Raw genomic sequence first — 23,950 nt, forward strand, 5'->3', positions numbered from 1 at the left:
AAATGAAAACTTAATATCTAAATTAAAGAAACTTTTGGGCCAAAAGTAAAAAGAAATAAAGTTATGTGACAATAAATAAAACGGTTAAAAAGTTTCGAAAAGTAAAATATATGGTAAAAAGTAAAGAGAATGAAACTTTCGTGACAAAAGTAACAAAAAAAGAGTAAAAAGTAAATTAAATAAACTTTTGGGCCAAAAGTAAAAAGAAATAAAGTTATGTGACAATAAATAAAGAGGTTAAAAGTTTCACAGCAGAAATGGAAAATGCCAAAAGTTAAGTGGCAAAAGTTAGAAGAATGAAAGTTTAAAAACTAAATAAAACAAAGCTTTTGTGTCAAAAGTAAAAGAAATAAAGTTATGTGACAAGAAAAATAAAAGGATAAAAGTTTCGTGACAGAATTAAAAAAAAAAAAAATCACCATTCGTAAGAAAGTCTATAATTGTCGGAGCCTGTCTATAATTGTCGGAGCCTGTCTATAATTGTCGGAGCCTGCCCAATAAGGTTAGTGGGTTAGGCGACAGTTTAAGGCCTTGATCTGAAAATCCCCCCGATTTTACATCCATATATGTGAAGGTTTGTTAAGAAAAACTTGCAAAGGAAGATAAGGTTATTTAGTTTTGTGAAGAAGATGATGTAAAATCATTTTTACAGTATTGGTCCCTTGTATAGTATTATTATACACAGTTTAACCCTTATCTGTATTGTCTGTTCATTAAATTAGCCCCTATACTTATAAATTATTAAATATTTTGCCCAAAGGAAAGTTAGTTTCATCTAATACTACTCGGTTGTCAGTGTAGATTTATGTGAAGTTTGAGCTTTATATATTTTACTTCTCTTGTAATTACATCTTAAATTTTATATATCTGTTTTCTTAAATACTCGTATAACTTAACTAAACAATTTATAACCAATTATAAATATATTTTTTTTCAATAACATAGCATAACAGAGATGACTATAAGATAAGAAAATAATTTTGGCCGTCAATATTTATTGTCACGGAGTATTAGTTTTGGCCACCCATCTTGTAGATTCCTGGCTTTGCCACTGATTTTAGCTTTTAAGACTTAAAAAGATCTAGTTAATGAGTATATAAAAGGCCCCAAGATTAATTCCGTTTAGAGTCTCCAAAAATGTTAAGGCGGCCTTGATAATTGTTATATATATATATATATAATAACCGAATGGTTTCTAACCAAAGTAGATGGCAAATGTTTGTAAATTATTCAAGGTGTGTATATACAAGGGTATTTTAAAGCTTAATTCGAAACATTGTAAAGAATTTTATGAGTAGGTACGTTGAACTAAAATAAAAATGTAATGTAACTTGGTTAATTTCTAAACTTATATTTGGAGGTTATATTGTGAATGTTATATATCAGGTATTATATTAGTATCATATAATTAAGTTCCAGTCAAGAAAAATAACACTAAAAATGCGTTGTCCATTCAAATTACCAACAAATTGTTTTTAACCTATAAAAACTAGTATATTCAAATTTCAAATTACCTATTAAAATAGCTATTAAGAGTTTGGAAGGTTTTTTTTTAACTGTTTGGGCTCGAGATCAGTTAGATGTGCTATGGGCTATAAAATTTTTGGACTACAAAATGGAGGGGACCTAAAGTTCTTAATAATAACCGGTGGTGGCCCGCTTAATAAATACTAATTTTTTCAACTAGTACTACGCGCAAAACAAAACGGGAGGAACTCCAGCGGGCCTAATAGCTATTTTATTTGGGAGAGATATTTATAAGTTTTATTTAAAGAATTAATTTACAAAAAAAATAAAAAAAAAATAAAAATGTGTGAGATATTATCAACCAATGAACATTACGCAATAACAATATTAAATTTCGGATGTTTCGAATGTCAGTCTTAAGATCGCATAAAAAACTTGATATCAAAGCCCGTCCTGAAGTTTCGAGGTTCACAAGATTAAATGTAATATCCAATGTCAGTTGTTTTTTTCGGGTTTTTATCTCAATACCTTGATGATGTATGAGAGAGGTTGAGATAAAGACAGTATTACCTCTACCAAAATTGAGAAGCTATTTCCGAGTTCTATCTAAATGATAGAAAAGAACCTCTAACTGTAACATGAGATGAGGAATGAAACTTTTATATTTAAATGATAAAAAATGAATTTCGACCTTTACATATGTTGAATATTGATGATTCCTTAACCTTTATTTTAAAGGTAAAACATTTTAACCATTTAATTGAATCATCCTATTTCAAGGTTCACATGATTGTAATTATCAAAACCTCTTATAAATATGTTTTAGGGTCAAATTCATGTGTAGCACGTAGCTATTAAAATCTTTGAGAAAAGGAAAGGAAATAAATAAGAAACGTGTGTCGCGGCGTGTATGGTGTGTTATTTATTGCAATACCATTATTTTGTATTACATATACTCATTTTGCAACAGATTTGAAGATATATTCAACATATCATTGTCATATCATATATTCGTACCATCTATAAATATTAAAAGAAAGAAGTAAGGTAGAGAAAAATATCACAAGAAGAATTAACAAGATCAAAGAATTAATGGCAACTCTTAAGGTTCCATCAACTATCCCTTCTCCTTCTGAAGATTGTGAACAACTCCGAAAAGCTTTCGCAGGTATCGAACATTCTTTCGATTTTCATTTTCTAGTGTTTAAATTGTTGGAATATTGTATCAGATCTAGGTTATTTTCTGTACGTATTCAATAGATCATTATTTTGGATAATATTAATAATGTTGTTCTTGATGATGTTGGATCATCATGCATTGTATTGTAATAATGCTGCCAGAACTGGATGGGTGGTTGAAAATAATGTTTTTCAAAAAATGTCATATGGGTATCTAGATCTCATCAATACATATACAAAAAATATATATGTGTGTGACCCTTGGTTAATCTATTAAGATCGTGTCGTATATTGATACAATAGTGCTACAAGATGTTTTAAAATTGCATGTAGATCATATCCTAGCTAATTAGATCATGATTCTATCATACTAGCACGGTACCCGTGCAATGTGGCAATGGTTGTGTCGGCGACGGTGTAGGGGTGGAGTCGACTGTTGGTGGTGGAGACGACGTTGAGTGGTGTATATTGATGTAAATATAATTGTTATAAATGAGTATAATTTAAAGGATTAGACGATTAGTGCGTCGAAATATAACCAATCATGCCCAAAAAGTGATAGTAACTAAGTCCGATCTTTATTTTATGCACGAACTTATAAAAAATGTTTATATCATACAAAAACATGGTCGACCAATCAAAAACTTGCACATGACAGTTAATATGGGGTGTCATGTGCTCACGTAGTTGATATGAGTTCTCACGCATGCATTTTGTATGATATAACTTTTTGATCATAGCTTATTACATTTTAGCGCATTAAACCCTAATTTAAAAGATAATGGTAAATTTAGGTAAATAATATATTAAAGGAGTATTGTAGGTAAAAATATTTTAAAGGTGCTCTTAACGCTTTCAAAAATAATTTTGTGTTTTTTTTACTGGATAGTATAAATTAAAAATAGTACTACATAGTAAAAGTAGAAATTATGTTTATAATCAGAAATGCTCACAAGGTACGATACATTGAGGTCCCAATCAAATTCTATAAGCAGAAAAATATACCCGTTGTGGTCACAAGACTTTCACCGGTGACGAGTACTTCAGGCTACTCGTTAAGCTGGTGGTCGTCCTATGATTAGTTGATACTTAGGTTAGTGGAAAAAATTCGTTTTAAGTAGCATTTTTATTTTATTTGTTTCAAACTAAATATCTACTATATTTCAACCGATTAAAAGAGATTTTAGTTGGTATGAACAACATATTAATGGTAATTTTAAACTAGGCAATTTATATTGAACTATGGAACAACAAATTTTTCTAAGAGGTAATTATCATAATTTTAATTGTTTCTACATATTTCAGACAAATGTTGACTTTATCATGTCTTACAAAGCTGTGTGTCATTGTTTATTAATTAGCAATTTAAGTAATCTATGACGGTCATATTGAGGAAATGGAGTTATTTTTTATGTTGTTTTTGTCTTCATGTTAAAAAAATTTTATCTTATGTTTTGTGCTAACTTACAATATATATAAAATTATTTTTTTCTTATTGGACGGCAAGAGCTAATTTTTAATAGTTAGACATCGGGTCTCATGAATAATTACTTTTTATTATATGTATACACTCTTGTTAATGGTTCGATCTTTTTGATTAAAACCTAATTCATATAAAACTACCTAAATTAGATTATTTCACATCGATTAATAGTTACATGAAATTAAAATTACAACAATGTGATCTTCGTGCGTTCGTCATTCACTTGTGAGATGTACTTTCATTAATATTGTTTTTGGGTCAGGGTCCCATTTTAGGTGGCCAGTGTTTGACTGATATATTGTTTAAGGATATTATTTGAAATTGGCCGGTAAACTATATTTGAAAAAATGATGGACACTTGTAAAGTATAATAAACAGAAATGGAAACACGGACATAAAAAAATAGTAGTGACGGAGTAAATGTCATTTTTAACACTAAATGTGTATGAGAATCAAGATCAGACATGTAATATGAATATATGATGTATGTTTTGTGTTTTAGAATAACAAATTATGGTTAGCATGTAGTCACATCGATACACTTTATTCTAGGAGAATGTATGCAAAATTTCTCGATATTTGCGAGTAATCTATACTTTCTAAAATAATAAAAGTTACAATCTAGCCAAGCCTATGATATTGTCTTATCAATCATTTTGCAACTGAACATGAGTGCCATTTGAAGCGATAATCAAATCGCTTGTGACATTTGGTTTAATCTTATTAACTTTTAATCCAATATAACGAGTAAGTTAATATTTTACAGGTTGGGGAACAAATGAGGCATTGATCATTGATATCCTGGCCCATAGAAACGGAGCTCAGCGCAAAAAGATACGAGAAACGTATACCGAAACATATAGTGAAGATCTACTCAAAGATTTGGACTCCGAGCTTTCAAATGATTTTCAGGTCACTATTTATCTAAACAATCAGTATAACAAAATTTGATATAATACTGACTGTGTTTTACTTCCATAATTCAGCGGGTGGTATTGTTATGGACACTGGAGCCAGCCGAGCGTGATGCATATTTGGTTCATGAAGCAACAAAGAAACTGACTGCAAGCAATTGGGTTCTCATGGAAATTGCCTGCTCTAGGTCTTCGGATCAATTACTTAGTGCAAGGAAGGCATATCATGATAAATATAAGAAGTCCATTGAGGAAGATGTTGCACATCACATATCTGGGGATTTCCGAAAGGTATATCCTTAAGTTGCACATCACACATTATGGGTTTTTTTTTTTTTTTTTTCTTGTAACCGGTGATGTAAATGAAAATAGCTAAGGAATTAATGAGTCCAGTGTGTCATGCTACTATGAGACCATTTATGGGGTTATTTTTATATCTCTATACAGCTTTTAGTTTCTCTTCTGAGTGCTTTCCGTTATGAGGGAGAAGAGGTAAACATGACTCTAGCTAAATCAGAGGCTAAAATCGTTCATCAGAAGATCTGCGATAAAGCTTACAACGATGATGAGCTCATTAGGATTCTAGCAACAAGAAGCAAAGCTCAACTCAATGCAACATTGAATCAGTACAACAATCAGTTTGGGAATGTCATCACCAAGGTATCTCTTGATCCAAAATCATTTCTTAATCTGACAAAATTACCTAAATGTGTATGTACTTGGGTTGATTTGTCTTAAAAGAAATGCTTATTGAGTCAAAATTAGGTACTATCCAAAGCAACCCACGATATACAGATAGTTTGGTTCCAAATGGGTTACATAAGTTCTACTTGATACACACAAACAAAACAAAAAAAGAAATTCGTAATACCATATTCTAAGTTTTGATCCATTAATTCACCACATTTAAATCATTTCTTACATAGGATTTGAACTTAAGGTTTTCTATACCGAAAAGTAATCATATTTTGCAGGACTTGAAAACAGATCCTGAAGACGAATATCTCAAACTTTTAAGGTCTGCAATAAAATGCTTAACTGTTCCAGAGAAATACTATGAGAAGCTTCTGAGGTTGGCAATTAACAAACTAGGAACAGACGAACGGGCTCTGACCCGTGTTGTGGCCACTCGTGCTGAAGTTGATTTGCAGCGTATTGCTGAAGAATACCAGAGAAGGAACAGTGTGGCTTTGGATCATGCAATTGCTGGAGACACATCTGGAGATTATGAGAAAATGCTTCTTGCATTGATGGGCCATTGTGATGCTTGACCATAACTCTGCCTCAATGATCTTGCTTTTACAACTTTCATGAATCTGTCTTGTTGAGTTTGGTGATTTTGCGTTTGGCATATTTTCTCAACTGATGTGTTTGAATATTTATGTGCAACTATGAGTGTGAATTTGTGCTATGTAATGAGGATTTACCAAGAACATAATTTTGGGAGTAGAGTTTGGAAATTTAGAATCTGAAATAAGGCTAACAAAATTGAGAACTAACCACTTACGATCCACTAAAGGGCGAGTTCCTTTCTTGTCTTGCCCAATGACACAGATTGCATATGCTACAAATCCAACAGTGAGTCTGGCTTTAGGAGCTTAAGCCGGCCTACAAACGTGTTGATAAATGCCGAATTTGAGGCTGAAATTCCTTACATGTACTCATCCTATGAAGTTGAGTGTGAATCAGTCCACGAAAAGTAACAAGGTTTTGATTTTGGGTGGTGGACCAAATCTCATTCGGCAAGGAATCGAATTCCATGCTTCATTTGCCCTTCAGCTTTGTTCATTTCATGGATTGCTATATTTAGTGATACATACTACAGCTGGTTTATTAACCATTTACTTAAGGATCGGTCTCTTTGGGTTGAGTTGTATCTCAAAGGCGCCAGTTGATTATTAGTTTTAAATGAAATGGGAACCGTTTAAATGGGATCAACCAGGTTGAAAGTCCTTCACAGTTGATTTTTAACTGCATTAAACCTATTTTGACCCATACTAAAAACAGTCCGCTTGAACCTATACCCGTTTTGACGGTCTGACCCACGATCCCCATACATCATGCCACTTCTATGTGATACTGGTTTGATTAAGCAACCGACGCATCCATCCGGCTAATTTAATCTAATTTACTTATTTCACTTATTGTGCCTATTTATTTTTATTATCTTTATTTTTGAACGGAAAGTGTTAGATGCAATGTTTCGACCGTATAAGTGACATCCAAGGTGGACTAGAAGTTGGAATCCGCATAGTCATGCTAAACAGGTAAATTTTTTTGTATCTATGAAATCATAAACTGTTTGGATCTAGTTTCGATTAATCAAGTCTTGTAAACTATATACCACTATAGCTAGCGAATATAATTACCTGAACACGAACATTGATGTCATTGGCTTGTGCAAAGCAAAAGTGACAAGTCCACTAAATAGGCAATGACTCAACAGGACATTTTTTCAATAACGTTCGACAAATTACATGACTATAGATTTCAGTACTATTTTAATAAACATCGATATCCAATGAAGGTATAAATTAATACTTACAACTATAAAGTTAGTCCTTTCAAATTTATGCTTTTCTATAGTGCCTGGATGTGTCTTAGCCACAACATTGTTTAACTTTGATACGATAAGATTTTGTTAATACTTGATCTTTTATCACTGCCAAAATCTAATATGAGAATCTATTACAATAATATGTTTAACCATCTTGGTTATAATATTCATCAAAATGTTACTGTATGGCTAAGTGTGACCCGACTACTAGCTGAAAATCGATAGTACGTAAGTAACAATGTTTTTGCGGCCAGACTGGCAACAGTGAGTAAAGGTGGTCTAGCTAGTCATACACGGTGCACTTATACGTCTTCCATTCAACTGGCGGGTTGAACTGGTAGTTGTTGGTTGGCCCGGCCGAGCTTTAAAGAAAAAACATCATTAGTTAGTAAGTACTTACAAATTGAACTGTGAACTTCGCCCATTAAGTCGGTTCAACATCCGGTCATATTCTAAAAAAATCATTTGTTAGTAAGTAAATACAAAAATGAGTCACTTGAGTACAAGCCTTTTATTTGTTAGGCCAAATGGGCAGATTATAAAAAGTTAACCAGCTGGAGTACCACTTTTTTGATGAACTGGCAAAGGGAATATAACCATGGTGAAAAAGTAAGGTGGAACTTTTTGTACCTTTGAAATTCTTGGTATAACCTTTTCTTTTAAACATATATATCTTTTAGGCATATGGTAGATTTACCATAAGCAATGAAAATCTATCTTTCATTTTATAATAACGACTTATGATACATACTAGATCTCTTGGCGATCTTACCTTTATCTTGTTTGATATTTGATATACACCATGTATTATTATATCTTCAAAGATTGATTAAATAATATAAAAGAAATGGATCTCAAATCCTTCAAGTATATAAAATATGCACTGCCCGTTCAATCACAAATGCTTTAGTTGGAGTCGGTTGATTTGGTGGACTTTTATATTAGATTTTGGGTTACTTCTTGCCTTGTCTATATAAATACTACCACTCCAATCTTCCTAGATATAATAACTTACTCAAAAACAACTTCAATTCCCTCTAATTCATCAACTCAAACATATTAGAAACATATAATACACATATGGATTCTCTAAAAGCTTTATCGTCTCTTCATTGTGAAATGAAGATAATAAGTGCTAAAAACATCCAAGTTGCCAACTCCAATGGATATTTGTTTGTTAGATGCTATCTTTCAACCGAAAATAACAAAAGGGTACGTATAGACAGCCGAAAAGTATTTCCTAATGAAGTCGTTTCATGGAACGAAGCGTTCTCCTTGGATTGTATAGGGGCAAACCAATCCATGGATATGATCATTCATGGAAAGATTGTTTTGGAGATTCGTTGGAGGAGCAATTCAGTTTCTTTGTTTAGCACGGCGTCGTCACAACTCCTTGGAAGAGCTGAAGTGTGTTGGAGAGATATTTTCGACTCGCCAAAGATGGAAATGGAAAGATGGGTGATGATGAAATCAAAGAAAAAAGATGTAAAAGCACCATCGATTAAGATAGCTATGAAGATTGAAGCTCCTCAAAGTGTTGTATTAGTTGAAAAGAGGAAGACCAAGAAATGGGAAGAAAGATGTGCTTGTTGCCATGATGATTGTTGTAACAATACTTGTGTAGATAGTGAACTTTTTGTAATAGGAGCTACATTGGATGCATTTTAGATGTAATACATATAAATAGACACTTCAATTTTTTAGAAAGTATTTTGATGAAAAAAATGTATAAGTTATAACTTTTACCTGACAAACAAGTTTGCTAAAGGCATCTTGGTAACTTTTATATTGGTAAATTTCCCATTTTTGATCGATGGATACCTTTTACATAATTAACTAAGGCTAAAGGGTATGACGACAGTTGCCCGGCGACTCACGTCCTAATCGCCTAAGGATCGTCGGCTAACCACCCCTGTTAGGCGATCCAGCTCCAAGGCGATTCCAAAGGCTCGCTCCAAAATTGTTGACCAGACACGGATTTCCAAATATGTGGCTTTTCAAACGGCTCCTTTTTTATTGAAAAAAAAAAACTTTTTTCGTTTTTTTTAGTTACACATTTCCGTCCAATATATAAAACAACATTTTCACACTTTTTCATACTTCACATCTATATATTCCTATATTCTTACACTTTAAAAGAACACATTACAATTCATATTTATGGATGATATTGAATATTTGTTATCATCCTCAAGTTCCAATTCTAGTTTAAACGGTTGGACGGACCTAGATGAGGCAATCGATAGTGTGGTTGCATTGACCACTGCTAGAATGATACAAGCCACAGAGGAAGAGGATCAGGGGCGGATGTAACTAATAACTGACGGAGTATGGCCCCCAATGGCATGAAAATATAATAACCTATCTAATACTCCGTATTTGCCAAGAACATTTTTATATACTGTATAGTTGATATGTCATCGGTTTAAAAAAAGTCATGCCCTCTGTGTGATAAAGTAAAAGTTAAAAAGTTGGAGTATAACTATTTAATCTTCAAAATTTTTAGAGTTTATCATAAATATACTATATTGTATATTTATATTTTTCTATTTATATAATACTCCGTAGATGAAATATAAAAAAATTTACTTTTTAGGCTATGTGGGGTAAAACCTAGTCTTGTCTGCTTTGCTCATATTTTTTTTGCACACGATCAAATATTGTTTTCCCTATTTCATTTTTTCACATTGATCAAACATTTGTTTTATTATTAAAATTATACACATAATATAATTTCATTTTTCTCTACTTATTTATTATTATCATAAGGTTAACTTTTAGTTTATTTTATCTCAAGTTTATTGTGATTAAGAGACAATTATGTAAATTATGCAGCTTTGAATTTGTGATATAATGGTTATGGATTTTTTTATTCGCTAAAAAGTATATAATTTTTAATATCGTGCACGCATTATGAGTTTGTGTTAAAGATTACTATTTATTATACGAGTTATGTAGCGTATATAATTTTTTTTTAGTACTTACTAATTACTTGTTTTATTTGATGTGTTTTCTATTAATAACATCAAAATAATAAGGTATTTATCTATTATTTTTGTTGTATTTTTTTTCTGTGTAGTCGTTTCATGGTTTTCTTCTTGCTGTTAACAAGTTGTGTAGCTAATACTATGCTGGTGCTTTTTTACCATTTAGTCGCTACAGAATTTTTTTGCCCCGTTATGTCGAAAGTTTGGATCCGCCTCTGAAGAGGATGGTGGGGTGGTTTTTAAAAGAAGACGGTTGTACAATTCATCGGCACAAGGCAAACGAGCAGTGTGTGCTTTTACTTTAATGATGACCTGGTATTCAGATCGAGGGATTAAGCGGCACTATCGTATTGAGTAAGCACCTATATTTTAGGTGCTTACTCAATAATAGTACTAGTATTTTCATCAAAGATTGTCATGGGAGGTTAGGTTTCACCACGACACAAAAAATGTACTCCTGCGCTTCATTAATTAGCATACGGCATGAGCGTTGACTCCTTTGATGAGAATTAGGAAATGTCAGCTAGGACTTCACGTGAGTCATTAGCACAGTTTTGTAAAGGTACTTTTCTTATATTCATTTTGTGTTAGTTACGTTTTTAATATTTGTTTATAGTTTTAATAGTAGTTGCAATCTTAGTATATTTTTATAGTAATATTACACTTTTATATTCATCTTATGCTAGTATGTTAATAGTGGTTTTTTTATTAAAATTTTTTTCTAACATATTCTTAATATATCTTATAGTAATATTACATTGTTAGTATAGGTATAATAGACATTTTTGGACCGACATATCTATCGACTTGGATTGACGTTCAGCGCATATACGAAGTGCATGAGTACTTCCATGGTTTTTGGGTGGGCTTGATTGATAGTATCGACCCCACTAATTTATCAATTAAACCCATGACAACTCAAAACCTAAGGGCGGCTCAATACGTGAGATCTATTTCTTAAAATTTGTGATTTAATTACTAGATACGTAGCTTCTTTCAAAAATAAAACATAAAATTGGCATTAAAAAGTAATAATCCTATTTAAGTGATTATTTTTTTGGATTTTTTTTACCGTTAGTTGAGAATCGATTTTTAGAATACACCGGACCATAAATTGGACGAGCTAGCACAACACTCTGATCCATTACAAGCTCAAAAGCTATTATTAGTATTCTTGAAAAAAAAAAAAAAAAAAAAAAAAACGACTTGTCACCAATAAGGCAATAAGAGTATATGTAATGGTTCACACATGCACATCAGCGCCACATCAACATCATACAATACCACCTCATAACAACATCATATCCGTAATAATAACTATACCACACCATATTAAAAACAAATTAAAAAAATAAAAAAGAAAGGAAAGAACACACCACCCAATCTAATCTCAAGGTGGACTCATCCACTTTGTAACCTCCACACCAAATTCACTTTGAAGTTGTAGTGATACCACATCATGTAGTCAAGGTTATACTTTTCATCTTGTTCACACCATACCCCATTACAAAGGCTCTAAAAGATGGTGTGTGTGGGGTGGACCCACCCCCAAAGTTATTCCGTATAATAAGCAAATGAAATTATATCTTAATTAATTTTGTTTTTGTATAGAAGACTTGCAATCTGATACAAGATCTATTGGTGATTTTTCCTTTATTTAATTTGTTTGATATTTGATATAGACCATGTATTAATTATATATTCAGAGATTGATTAAATAAAGTAAAAGAAATGGATCTCAAAATCCATCAAGTATATAGAATGTATGCACACATGATGCGTTAGTGGGAGCCGATTGATTTTGTGGACTTTTATATTGGATTTTGGGTTACTTCTTGCCTTGCCTCTATAAATACCACACCAATCTTCAACTCCCTCTCATTCATCAACTCAAACACATTAGAAACATATAATACACATATGGATTCTCTAAAAGCTTTATCATCTCTTCATTGTGAGTTAAAGATTATGAGTGCTAAAAACATCCAAGTAACCAACTCCAATGGATATTTGTTTGTTAGATGCTATATTTCAACCGAAAAGAACAAAAGGGTACGTATAGACAGCCGAGAAATTTCTTCTAATGAAGTCGTTTCATGGAACGAAGCGTTCGCCTTGAATTGCATAGGAGCAAACCAATCTATGGACATGATGATTCACGGAAAGATTGTTTTGGAGATTCGTTGGAGAAGCAATACAATTTCTTTGTTTAGCGCGTCGTCGTCACAACTTCTTGGAAGAGCTGAAGTGTGTTGGAGAGATATTTTCGACTCGCCAAAGATGGAAATGGAAAGATGGGTGATGATGAAATCAAAGAAAAAAGATGTAAAAGCACCATCCCTAAGAATATCTATGAAGATTGAAGTCCCTCAAAGTGTAGTATTGGTTGAAAAGAGAAAGAACAAGAAAGGTGAAGAAAGATGTGCTTGTTGCCATGATGATTGTTGTAATAATACTTGTGTAGATAGTGAACTTTTTGTAATAGGAGCTGCATTGGATGCATTTTAGATAAAATATGATATGAAATACATAGAATTTTCTAGCGAGGATTTGGATAAAGAAAAATATGTAAGTTATAGCTTTTTTTTTACCTTTCCTCATCATGTATCCTATAGTTATCCGGGTAACTTTTGTAATTCTTAGATTTATGGTTTATGGATACAGGATACCTTTTATATAGGTAATTTAAGGGTTTAAAAGAGAGAGATTATAAAAATCCTCTTAACAAATCAACTTCACAATTCCTTTAACTATTTGATCATGTCACATGATAAAATCAAAGAATTGATGTTTTGTAGTCTTGTTGGCTTTAATATCATGAAATAAAATAGAAAAAAAAGACCTTCAAGATAATAACCATTTTCAAAAGACAAACTCCAGTGAATCACTTTCTTCCGGCCCAAAATGCTTGTGTATCTTTTCTAATGATAATGTCTATTAAATTGATTTGTTAAAAAATATATCATTTTCTTTTATTAAACTGATGAGTTAACAAAAATAAACAATTGTACGACCCAGTACTATCTTTCACCAATAGACGAGATATGGGGGGAAAAAAATAGATGAGATATGGAAAAAATTAGATGTGATAGTCTTACCAACAACCTAATAAAGCAATTTTATACAACTGCTAACTTTTGTCTAGGCGTGACAATTAATCAAACACCATTTATGTAAATTCGAGGAATTGAGGTGTTGGTGTTGTGACTTGTGACAAATTCCGATTTTTTTTTATGTGGAGAAAATGACTTTTCTTGTAAGTTTATTTATCCGTTAGAACTCAAGTAGCTTGATTTGAGAAATTGGTCATATACATACACTCAAGTGGAGGTGATTTTTTACTAACAAGGAGCAAGGGTGTAGTCGGCTAATTTTATCGGCAAAAACCATCGGCTAAATCGGCAATGCTATAGCACGTCACTCGGCAAGTATCGGCAAGTTTAATCGGCGAGAATTGGCATGCTACATCGGCTAGTTTTGGCCGATCAAAGTGAACGTTGGGAGTGTCCTTTTTGACCTTTTTTTTTTGTTTTTTATGAGATTTGAATGTTGGGAGTATTTTTTTTTCCCTTTTCCATCTTCTATATATACAAACACATATTTACCAAACAACAAACTATCACATACATCACTACTATCACATACAATCAAACACCAAACTATCAAATTTCATAAGGCAAAATGTCTGACGATGAACTACCCGTGTATATAATTCCTGAATTTTCGTCGTCGTCGTCATCGTCATCGTCTTCTGGCGGCTTCGAGTTTTTGGCGTCTGTTGCTCTTGCAGCCTTAGAAGAAGACACTGCATCTTCTTCTGCAAACTCACGAAGATATATTTGGAGAGATCGGTACTCGGCTCATGAAAGATTGATGAACATGTACTTTGTGGATGAGCCGATGTTTGAGGATGATGTCTTTCGCCAGAGATATCGTATGTCGAGGAGGTTGTTTTTGAAAATCGTGGAAGATATCACTGCAGCATTTTCATGGTTTCGGTCTTCGGTAAGTGCGGCGGGTATTAGAGGGTTCTCGGCGATTCAAAAGTGCATGTGCGCGCTACGGCAACTCGCGTACGGCAACCTCGCCGACAACTATGATGAGGGGTTGTCGTTCTCTACTAGAACGGCCCGTGAGTGTCTAGACAACTTTTGCATTGCCATAAAGTATCTTTATGGTAAAGAGTATTTGCGTTCTCCGACTAGCCACGATGTTGCGTGTTTATATGAGGCGCATGAAGCCCGACATCATTTTCCTGGCATGATCGGTAGCATAGATTGTACCCACTGGAGTTGGAGAAATTGTCCACATAGTTTGCGTGGTCAATACCACCGGGGTGATCATGACCGCCCGACTATCATACTTGAGGCCGTTGCTTCCTATAATTTATAGTTTTGGCATGCGTATTTTGATGTTACGGGCTCAAACAATGACATCAATGTTTTGAAGCAATCGCCATTGTTTATTCCCGAGGTGAATGGGAAGTCTCCTGAGTACGGCTTTACCGTAACCGGGAACCGTTACGATAGATGATACTATCTAGGGGATGGTATTTACCCACCATGGTCTTGTTTTCTCAAGGCGTATGCATACCCGGTTGCGAGAAAGGAGAAGGTTTTGAAGAATCTCCAAGAGTCCGCAAGGAAAGACGTTGAGCGAGCATTCGGGCATTTGAAGAACAAGTGGGCGATCATCGAACGACCGGCACGGATGAGGGACAAAGAAAAGATCATTAACGCGGTGTATACGTGTGTTATTTTACATAACATGATACTCAAGGACGACGGCAACACGATATCACCGGTGTACATCAGGGATACTCCTAACGATATTCGTGCTACCGACCCTAATTTTCTCTATCGCTTACATAACAAAGAGACGCATTACATGTTACGTCGTGATATTACGGAGCACGTGGGAGATCTAGATATCGATGTTTAGTGATCTTGTTTTATATTTTTTAAGTATTTGTATGTTTTATGTTTTAAATAAGGGAAATGCTAAATACAGCTCTAAGGGTTGTATTTAACGTGCATAAAAAAACTTGTACCTTCCATATTAAAAGCCCACCCCCTGATTTTCATGGTAAATGTACAAACAATATATGCACCTTAAACACAGTCCTAAGGGTTGTATTTAGCAAACCCCTTTAAATAAATGTAATGTTTTATTTAGTTGTATTGTGTTTTTAAGAAAAGTGTAAGGTTTCTTTTGAAAATATTTTCAATTGGCAAATTGGCAAAAAATTGGGACTATAACATGTAATTTGGCAAAGTTTGGCTAGTTTTTGGCAAAAAAATCTTCGGACACGTGGCGGCTTGTGATTGGCTTGTTTCTTGCCAATTTTTTCCAATTAGCCACAAGTGTAGCACTACACCCTTGCTCCTAATAAGCCTGGGCCTCTAAAGATTATAAGAGGATAAAAGATCAATATTCCATCCATTCCATTAGGAATGTCTTTTTTTGAATTTTAGAGTTTTTATTTTTCTGTGTCATTTCAAATATATTTTTTTGTGTTATATAAATAAAAACTATATTACTGAAAACACATTAAAAAAAACTCAATTAATTAATAAGGTTATGCTAAACAAAGCCTTAAGAACTTTCGCCAAGGTACATTAGATAGTTATACATTTACCATAAAATTCAGGGGTATGGTTTTTGATATTGAATGTACAATATTTTAATGCACGTTAAGTGAAACGCTAAAGGCATCGTTTATCATTTTTCAAAAATGAATAGAGGAAAGACAAGTGGAAATTACATCAATTTTATTCATTATTTTTAAACATCTTTACTTATTATACTTATTTTGTTTTAGTATATTTATATCATCTATCAGTAATTATCCTCAAATCAATAACCAACACTAGTCTTCGTCGCTACAACTACCACTGGTCGCCGCTCGCTAGTACCCCTCTATCTATACAGATTATAATTATATACTATATAATTGGAAGAAAAAAAACACCTATATTGAAAGTTACACAGAGGAATTCTCTCTAAAATACCACTCGCCACAAAAACAACTCCGCCCTTTTCAGTTGCATCCATTCACACACAAAGACAACCTTCTCTCAATATCTCTCTCTTTCTTTCATTTGCACCCATTAATGGTATCCGCTGAAACGCACGAGTAACATGCTCCTATTGTAAAAATTATAACTCCCATGTTGAAAGTTACATGGGGAGAATTGTTTAAAATACTCTTTGAGCATGAAAAGTTAAGCTCAATCACAAAAGGGGTTTAACCACGAAATCATCAAAATCTCCTAAATATAAGAGTGCAAACCTACTAAGTTCTTGACGAACCTAAGGTAAATGATGATTTTCCCAAAGAGATGTTTTGATCTTTGGAGGATATGAAATATGAGTATTTTTATGTTATGAATGATTGATTGTGAGTAAATTGAATGAATGATATTGAATGAACTATGTGTCGAATGTCTGAATTGAATTCCTCTTAAATATGTCTGACAATTAGTATTTATAGATAGCCAAATTAGGGTAACCTCATGATTTGGGCATGTCAGAAACGGGACTTGGCCTTAAAGTCCAACACGATTTCATAGAATAGAATATTGTAGAGCACTTGACACTTCGCTAAGATTAAAGGCTTGTTAGTTTTCCAGTGTGACAGTGTGACACCTCATCTGGGTGTCAGTCTTCTAGTGTGACACCTCTCTAAGATTAAAGGTTTGCTAGACAGAAGGCTTTCTAGAGGCTTGCCACACGTAAACTTATATATGTAAATTAATTAATTCACATAAAGTTTGATCCATTTGAAGCCTTAATAATATTTGACTTTTCTTAAGGTTAGATGAAGGCTCTCCTCGAGCGCACTTCCATCCTTTACACTCTTTGTCTTTTTCCTAAGGTTAGATGAAGGCTCTTTCAAGACCTTTCCGCCTTAATCCTTTCCAAAGCCTTCCTTTGCCAAGTCTTCTATAAACGTATATTTGTTTGTCTATATTTATTATTATTTTTATTTATATGGGAGAAATAAAAATTGAGTTATCTTACTTTGAGTGTGGATTTAAATCGGATCACACCTCATCAAATACCTTTAATGATTTATATTACACAATCAGTCTTTTAATTTTTTAAATATCTCCATTAACACATTACATTAATTATTATATGTCAATTATCCGTTTCCACCCCACACCATCGCCGTCAATACAAACGTGTTATTACGCGGGGGTGACGTACTAGTACGTAAATACTTATATGCGTTCTATCCGTTCTTACAAATTAATCAAATAGTCGGTCTAGTTTCACATCTTTGAAAATAAGGGAAAAGGGTGAAAGTTATTTGACTTGACTAGGATATCAAATTTTATATTCAGTTTTATCGAGGATTATGCATGTGGGAATTGACGAGTTTTTTTTATTCTTTTTTGGTAATCGTAGTCATCTGTTGTAAGTCAATCAATATTCAAACTTGAATTCGTTTGGAGATAACCCATAGGAATGTGGAAGATGACACATGAAGCAATGCAAACTAGTGTTGGGAAATACATGTTGATCTTAAAGTTGTTTTTTATGTGATTTTGCGATCCGACGATGTGCCTTAGATTTTTATGAGTTTGTTATGTCCATTGAAGTGCACCAAGAGTCTAATAGAATTTATAAAGATTTCGACGTCCATTTTGTTCGAGCCCATATATAAAGTTTTTAACTCAATTAGAATTAATTTATTGGAATTTAAGATCTATATATCTTTATAAATATTATAACTTATTTATAAAAAAAGTTATCAAATTACTCAAACCTCTATCTTTAATCTCTATCTATCTCTAATTTCTATTTTTAATCTTCTTTATATATAACTAGTGTTCCGCCCCTCCGATGGACGGATAGTCTTAAAATATATTAATCAAAGCTTAAAAATTGGAATTCAAGTATATTAAATAGATATGGAATAAAATTACAATTCTTAAAATTAATACGAAAGTTAAATAAGAAACATATGGAAAATAATTTCATATAAATATTGATTCTAGTTTACTCTTTTTTTTCAACTTTAGTTATTTTCTAAAAGTGTACAATACATAATTTAAAAAATACATATCAATTCATCAACAAAGACCATCTCAAAAGTTTTAATTTTCTTTGGGTTATTCCACTCCGAAACAGTCTATACATGCACAACACGGAGTCGTAGATAATGGTTAACATGTGTTTGATTAAAATCTTCAAGATGAACTAATGTGGTATTATTTTTTGTTGTTGGAAAAAAAAACCATAACGAATCTATAATAGATAACAAACTAAATTAAAAGAGATAATAATAATAATAACATAAAAATTAAATGTTTAATAATCATGATAATAATAATTAATATGAAGAAATTATATAAATAAATAAAAAGCTTGCTAGTCGAACAAAAAACCCTTGTAAATCGAACGTAGGTATTTTTTTGTGTCATAGGTTTTTGGGTTTATATATATATAGATAGATAAATAATAATAATAATAATAATAATAATAATAATAATAATAATAATAATAATAATAATAATAATAATAAAGTTTTTTTTTATTAAAACTAAAAGTTGGTCATTATTTAGAAAATATTTAAAAAAAATAAAATAAAAGATTAATAAGGAGGGGAGATTAGACTCAAGGTGATTAGGGGGGTCATTATTAAGAAAATATTAAAAAAATAAAGGATTAATTAGGAGAGAAGATTAGGTTCAAAGAGGGGGATTAGGGGTGCCAAGTGTACCCCCAGCCCACTCTTTTAGTTATATTATAGATTAAGAGAAGATATGAAAAAACTTATATAACAACTTTATTTAACTTACAAGTAAGATTTTAACTTATTTGACAATTGTTAGATGAATCAAAACTATAAAACATTTTAGTCTTTTATCAAGCAATGTATCCTTCTCACTTTATAGACGTAATAATAACTCTATTATATAATAGTAGTATACATATCATTATAAGTTTCGTAATAATTTATGTTTGGTTAACCATACATCATACTGGGATTAATCTAGTGTCTAATATACAATAAAAAAAAAAAATTCTATAAGTTAACAATGAAAAACTATGAACCGTTAATAACACTTTTAATTATCACACTTTAATCTAGTTATTTAGAAACCTTTTATCTAAATCTTTTTGTTATTCGAATTTTGACTTTTTGTTTGTATGTTAATATTAACTTACAAATATTTATAAATACCAAATTTTCAAATAAAAGTTATATTGGGAAAACCATTATTTGATTGAAACAAAATATTGATTAATACCGGAAATACCGGCCAGGTTAGTATCATAAAAGTATTCTTAACAAAAGTTGTTATAATTTAACATATATGTATTTTACAACAAAATATAAGTTTTAAATTTCACAAATAATAAAAAATAACATTAAAGTATCATAAAGCTATTTTTTCAAAAAGAAGAAAAAGTAAAGATACCAGAAATATCAGAACGGTAATACCACGAAATATCGACTCGTATTAAATAGTGAAAATACAGGATAAAATATTAGGATAATTATACCGGGATATCCTCTGATACCACCATACGGATATTACCGCTCGGTATATATATACTCGTATTTAAAACATATATAGTACTTTACCCCAACACAATTGTAAACTTCGAACATATTTTGATTATTCCTCCAAATCCGCTACCTATCTTTTTTTACTTTTCCATAAAGTAACCCTCCCAAGTCAATTTTTGTACATCTCTGTTCTTCTAAAACTCTAGCAATTCTGGCTTTTCCTCTTCACAAGATGGCACCAATGAATGTCGAATGTGGAGCTTTTGGAAATATTGACGTAGGATTAAAGCCACAAGCCAATCTAAATTGTCCTTTCAAACTTCACAAAGGCTTTATTGCCTTAATGAATTTTCATGGTTATATACTGCATCACTTGCAAATTATTAGTATTCAATTCAAGTAAACCATAACTCATGTATAAAGGAAAACCACCTTTTAGAGAACTACACAAAGGTATATATATATATTGTGATTTTACTTTTTTGTGTTTTAAAGATAATAAACACTGATCGATGGGGTGATGGGTATTGAACAATTGACAATTAATGTCAACATTCCCAACTTACTTGTTATATCCACTAATGTCCAATAAAAAAAAAAAAGTGGTTTTTAATGGCGTTATCAGCTGTAGTCTTGGTCTTACATAATGTATGAGCTAGGTATCCTATTCAATAGGAGCTTTTGTGTACAGTGTAAGAGGAATCCATAAATATTACTGCAAGTAGGAAAATTCGGATCTGCTTGAAGCAAGAAGCTGTTTCGCAAGAAACATCTCAGATCGACGATGAATAATAATCGACTGATTCTCAATGACTTCTCCCCTAATAAGCAAGCAAAAAGGCAATTTAGGTTAATTAGGTTGGTTACAAACTTACTAGCACTACTAATACCCGTACGATCATTGTACGAATTGACAATATGTATGCATTATATACACTCTAGAAAAGGGGTTATAAAAAAAATTAACCTGTAACTTTTTTTTATTATGATCAAAGTTTTTGGTAAATATTCATATATGATCATCCACACAAATTTATGTCTACAAAATTATTAGATCAAAGTGAATAATTTTAAATTATAAGTAAGAATGAGATATAAAACATACCAATGATAATATGACGTCGTCTAGCCAATGATGATATTGATTACAATGGAACGAATAGAGATGTTGTTTAAGAATAAACCATCGTAATTCGAAATTATGTTAACTCTTATTATATAGCCAAACCTTATGATATTAAATTTAATCTACATAAAAGTATCCACAATGTATAAAAGGTTAAAACTCTTGTAGACATCGAGTTGGTTTTTGAATCTAAGATGGTTTCCTTGTTATGTAAATAAATATTGTATATTAATTAAGATAAATATAAATAACTCTTGTAAATTATTTTTTTTTTAAAATTTTGCCAAAAGTGACCCATGTCTGCGTTAAAACAATTTTTCTTTGAACGAAACTTGTGTTCTCTGATTTCGGCCCACACTGGAAATTTCAAAGTGGCAAAAAGAAAAAGTGTTGGCACTTTGGCCCACCAAGCTAGACTTGGCCCATCTATCTCAATTCAGTAAAACAAGATCTATATTTTGCTTTATGTACTCGTGCCCAAAACCCGAACAGGTTTGTTCGAACCCGGATTTCACCGGATTCAGTTTTTGGCTTGTTCGATCCGATTTTCAAAACCTGGTTTTTTCAATTATGTACCCATCCACGGAGTTCAATTTCTATAAATTCACCGAGTTAGTTTGAAATATTGACTTCGAGATTGATATAGCACCGATATAGATTTTAGGAATTCACACTGTGGTTAAATTCACCGACATATTAATATATTGATAAATTAATATTTTACATTGTATGTTTTGGAGAAGACACTAGGTCGTGTTTGGTTCACAGAATTTGATGGAATTGGAATTGAATTCCATTACTTAGTGTGTTTGGTTGGTTAAAGATGAAGGAATCACATTCTGTTGGAATGTTAACATTCCCTCATTTGATGGAATCTCCATTCCTTGGGGATGGGGGAAGGAATCTCATTCCGTCCCTCACTTGAATCTTCAAAAAATCAAAAACATTCCGTCAAATTCCATTCTTTTAGATTCCAATTCCTTTGAAAGATTTCATTCCTTCCAAAAACATTCCGCGAACCAAACGCGCCCTAAAAAACTTGAAAACTTGATTATGGGTTTGCATTCAAAATCACTTACTAGATTATCCTGGAGAAAATAATGAATATTATAAAGTTTAAAGCATTGAAGAAAAAGAAATACTACAATTACTAATATTTTACAAACACTTTTTATACTAACTGATATGGCATTGCATATGGACCTTCCATGTCAGCAACTAACATTGACTACAGTTAATTTGTTCATCTCTACCCCTAATTTTAGCAGAGTAGTTTTCTTTTTTAACATTTTAATTGTCCTCTTCATCCCGATGAGTCTATATCTTAATTGAATCTAACTTCGTTCCAATAAATCTTTTCTCTTCTATGAATATAAAACTAAAATACTTTTCTCTCACAAATATAAAATATGTTTATAATTCCAAAGTATAAGTCTCTTCACGATGTTGGTATTTTTAAATGGTTCCATCTTATAATACCAACTTGGTTTCTGAATTGACAGGTAAAGTTCTATATGTTATTGGTGATTGTATGGTAAGTTTTATAATATTGGATCATTGATTTTTGATCAAATAATTAAAGTTTGTGAGACATATGATGAGTATCATCCTATTATATTTCCCCGTACCATATATTGCATCATGTTGAATCAATATAATTCGTCTTTCATGTTTGGGCCAAGTTTTATTTCACTAGACGAGATTTATGCAGATGAAAATGGATCTAATAATCCATCATGTTCTTACAATAATGTCTCTGTTATACAATAAGTTCCTTTAATTTTACAAGAAGATGTAGACAACTTAATCAAACCGAAAAAAACAAGTATGCAGTCAACTGAAGAATGTAATGTTTAAGTCTTTTGTTTGTGGCTTTTTAACCTAACATGTTCTTGCAATAATGTCTCTGGTATACAAGAAGTTGATTAAATTTCACGAGAAGATGTAGCCAAGTCAACGAAACTATACAAATCAAGCATGAAGTCAGCTTATGAATTTAATGTTTAAGTATGTAGTTTGTGGTTTTTTATTTTTAGTTATATGGTAATATTATGTTCACATGGATATCTAATCGAGCTCTTTATGATGTTATGGGTTTACACAATTATGTTTCTAATTGCTTATGTGTATAATTGCTTAAAGAATAAAGTTTAAAGATTGCTTACGACTACAAGCGTATCGCACGGGTCTAAGCACTAGTTAATTAATTAATATATACAAGGTTGAGTACAGCTATTTCAAACTAAAGTTATTTAATTTTCATTTTTTTTTTCTTATGTAGGATTATTTCAAATGTTTTTAAACAATGTGTAATATGTTTTATATTTTATAACTGTAAGCAATTAGTATTATTTAATTTTTATAACGTTTAGTTCATTTAACATATTATGTCAAAACATTCTAGAATTTATTTAATATAAATTTTTTTTTATATTTTTTTATTTGCGTATCCTTGCTGTACCCATATCTTGAATTTTTAAGTTTTGCTGTTTTTCGTCCCTGCATCTTATTACCGTACCCATTCCCGTATAACATAGAATACCGCATTACGTATTTACGTGGTACTGGATACCCATCTAATACGTAGTGTACTTTTAATATGAGCAAAGTATAGGCAGTAGTATCATATCGCTTGTTAATTATAAAACTCCATGTTCCTAAACAGTAACCAAAAGTCAAATCGCATGTGACATCCATGCCACTCCACTCCA

At 31.9% G+C, this 23,950-nt stretch overlaps 4 protein-coding genes across 4 annotated transcripts; all 4 read left to right on the forward strand.

The window, feature by feature from the left end:
- The first annotated feature begins 2,456 nt into the window (after positions 1-2,456).
- On the forward strand, positions 2,457-6,478 carry LOC122611291 (annexin D2-like). Its single transcript, XM_043784295.1, has 5 exons — positions 2,457-2,635; positions 4,896-5,041; positions 5,116-5,334; positions 5,491-5,703; positions 6,018-6,478. Exons 1-5 carry the CDS (start codon positions 2,560-2,562, stop codon positions 6,312-6,314), a joined length of 951 nt encoding a protein of 316 aa, XP_043640230.1. The 5' UTR covers positions 2,457-2,559; the 3' UTR covers positions 6,315-6,478.
- Positions 6,479-8,477: 1,999 nt separating this feature from the next.
- Positions 8,478-9,285, forward strand: LOC122580641. Its single transcript, XM_043752909.1, has one exon. The coding sequence runs from the start codon at positions 8,681-8,683 to the stop codon at positions 9,266-9,268; it is 588 nt and encodes a 195-aa protein (XP_043608844.1). The 5' UTR covers positions 8,478-8,680; the 3' UTR covers positions 9,269-9,285.
- A 3,208-nt stretch (positions 9,286-12,493) lies between these two features.
- LOC122580575 lies at positions 12,494-13,246 on the forward strand. The gene has a single exon (XM_043752847.1). It carries the CDS (start codon positions 12,508-12,510, stop codon positions 13,093-13,095), a length of 588 nt encoding a protein of 195 aa, XP_043608782.1. The 5' UTR covers positions 12,494-12,507; the 3' UTR covers positions 13,096-13,246.
- Positions 13,247-14,268: 1,022 nt separating this feature from the next.
- On the forward strand, positions 14,269-15,528 carry LOC122610403. The gene is made up of 2 exons (XM_043783395.1): positions 14,269-14,866; positions 15,131-15,528. The coding sequence occupies exons 1-2, from the start codon at positions 14,269-14,271 to the stop codon at positions 15,526-15,528; spliced, it is 996 nt and encodes a 331-aa protein (XP_043639330.1).
- Positions 15,529-23,950: the final 8,422 nt, after the last annotated feature.

Source organism: Erigeron canadensis, chromosome 8 (genome assembly GCF_010389155.1).
Source record: "Erigeron canadensis isolate Cc75 chromosome 8, C_canadensis_v1, whole genome shotgun sequence".
Classification (NCBI taxonomy): domain Eukaryota; kingdom Viridiplantae; phylum Streptophyta; class Magnoliopsida; order Asterales; family Asteraceae; genus Erigeron; species Erigeron canadensis.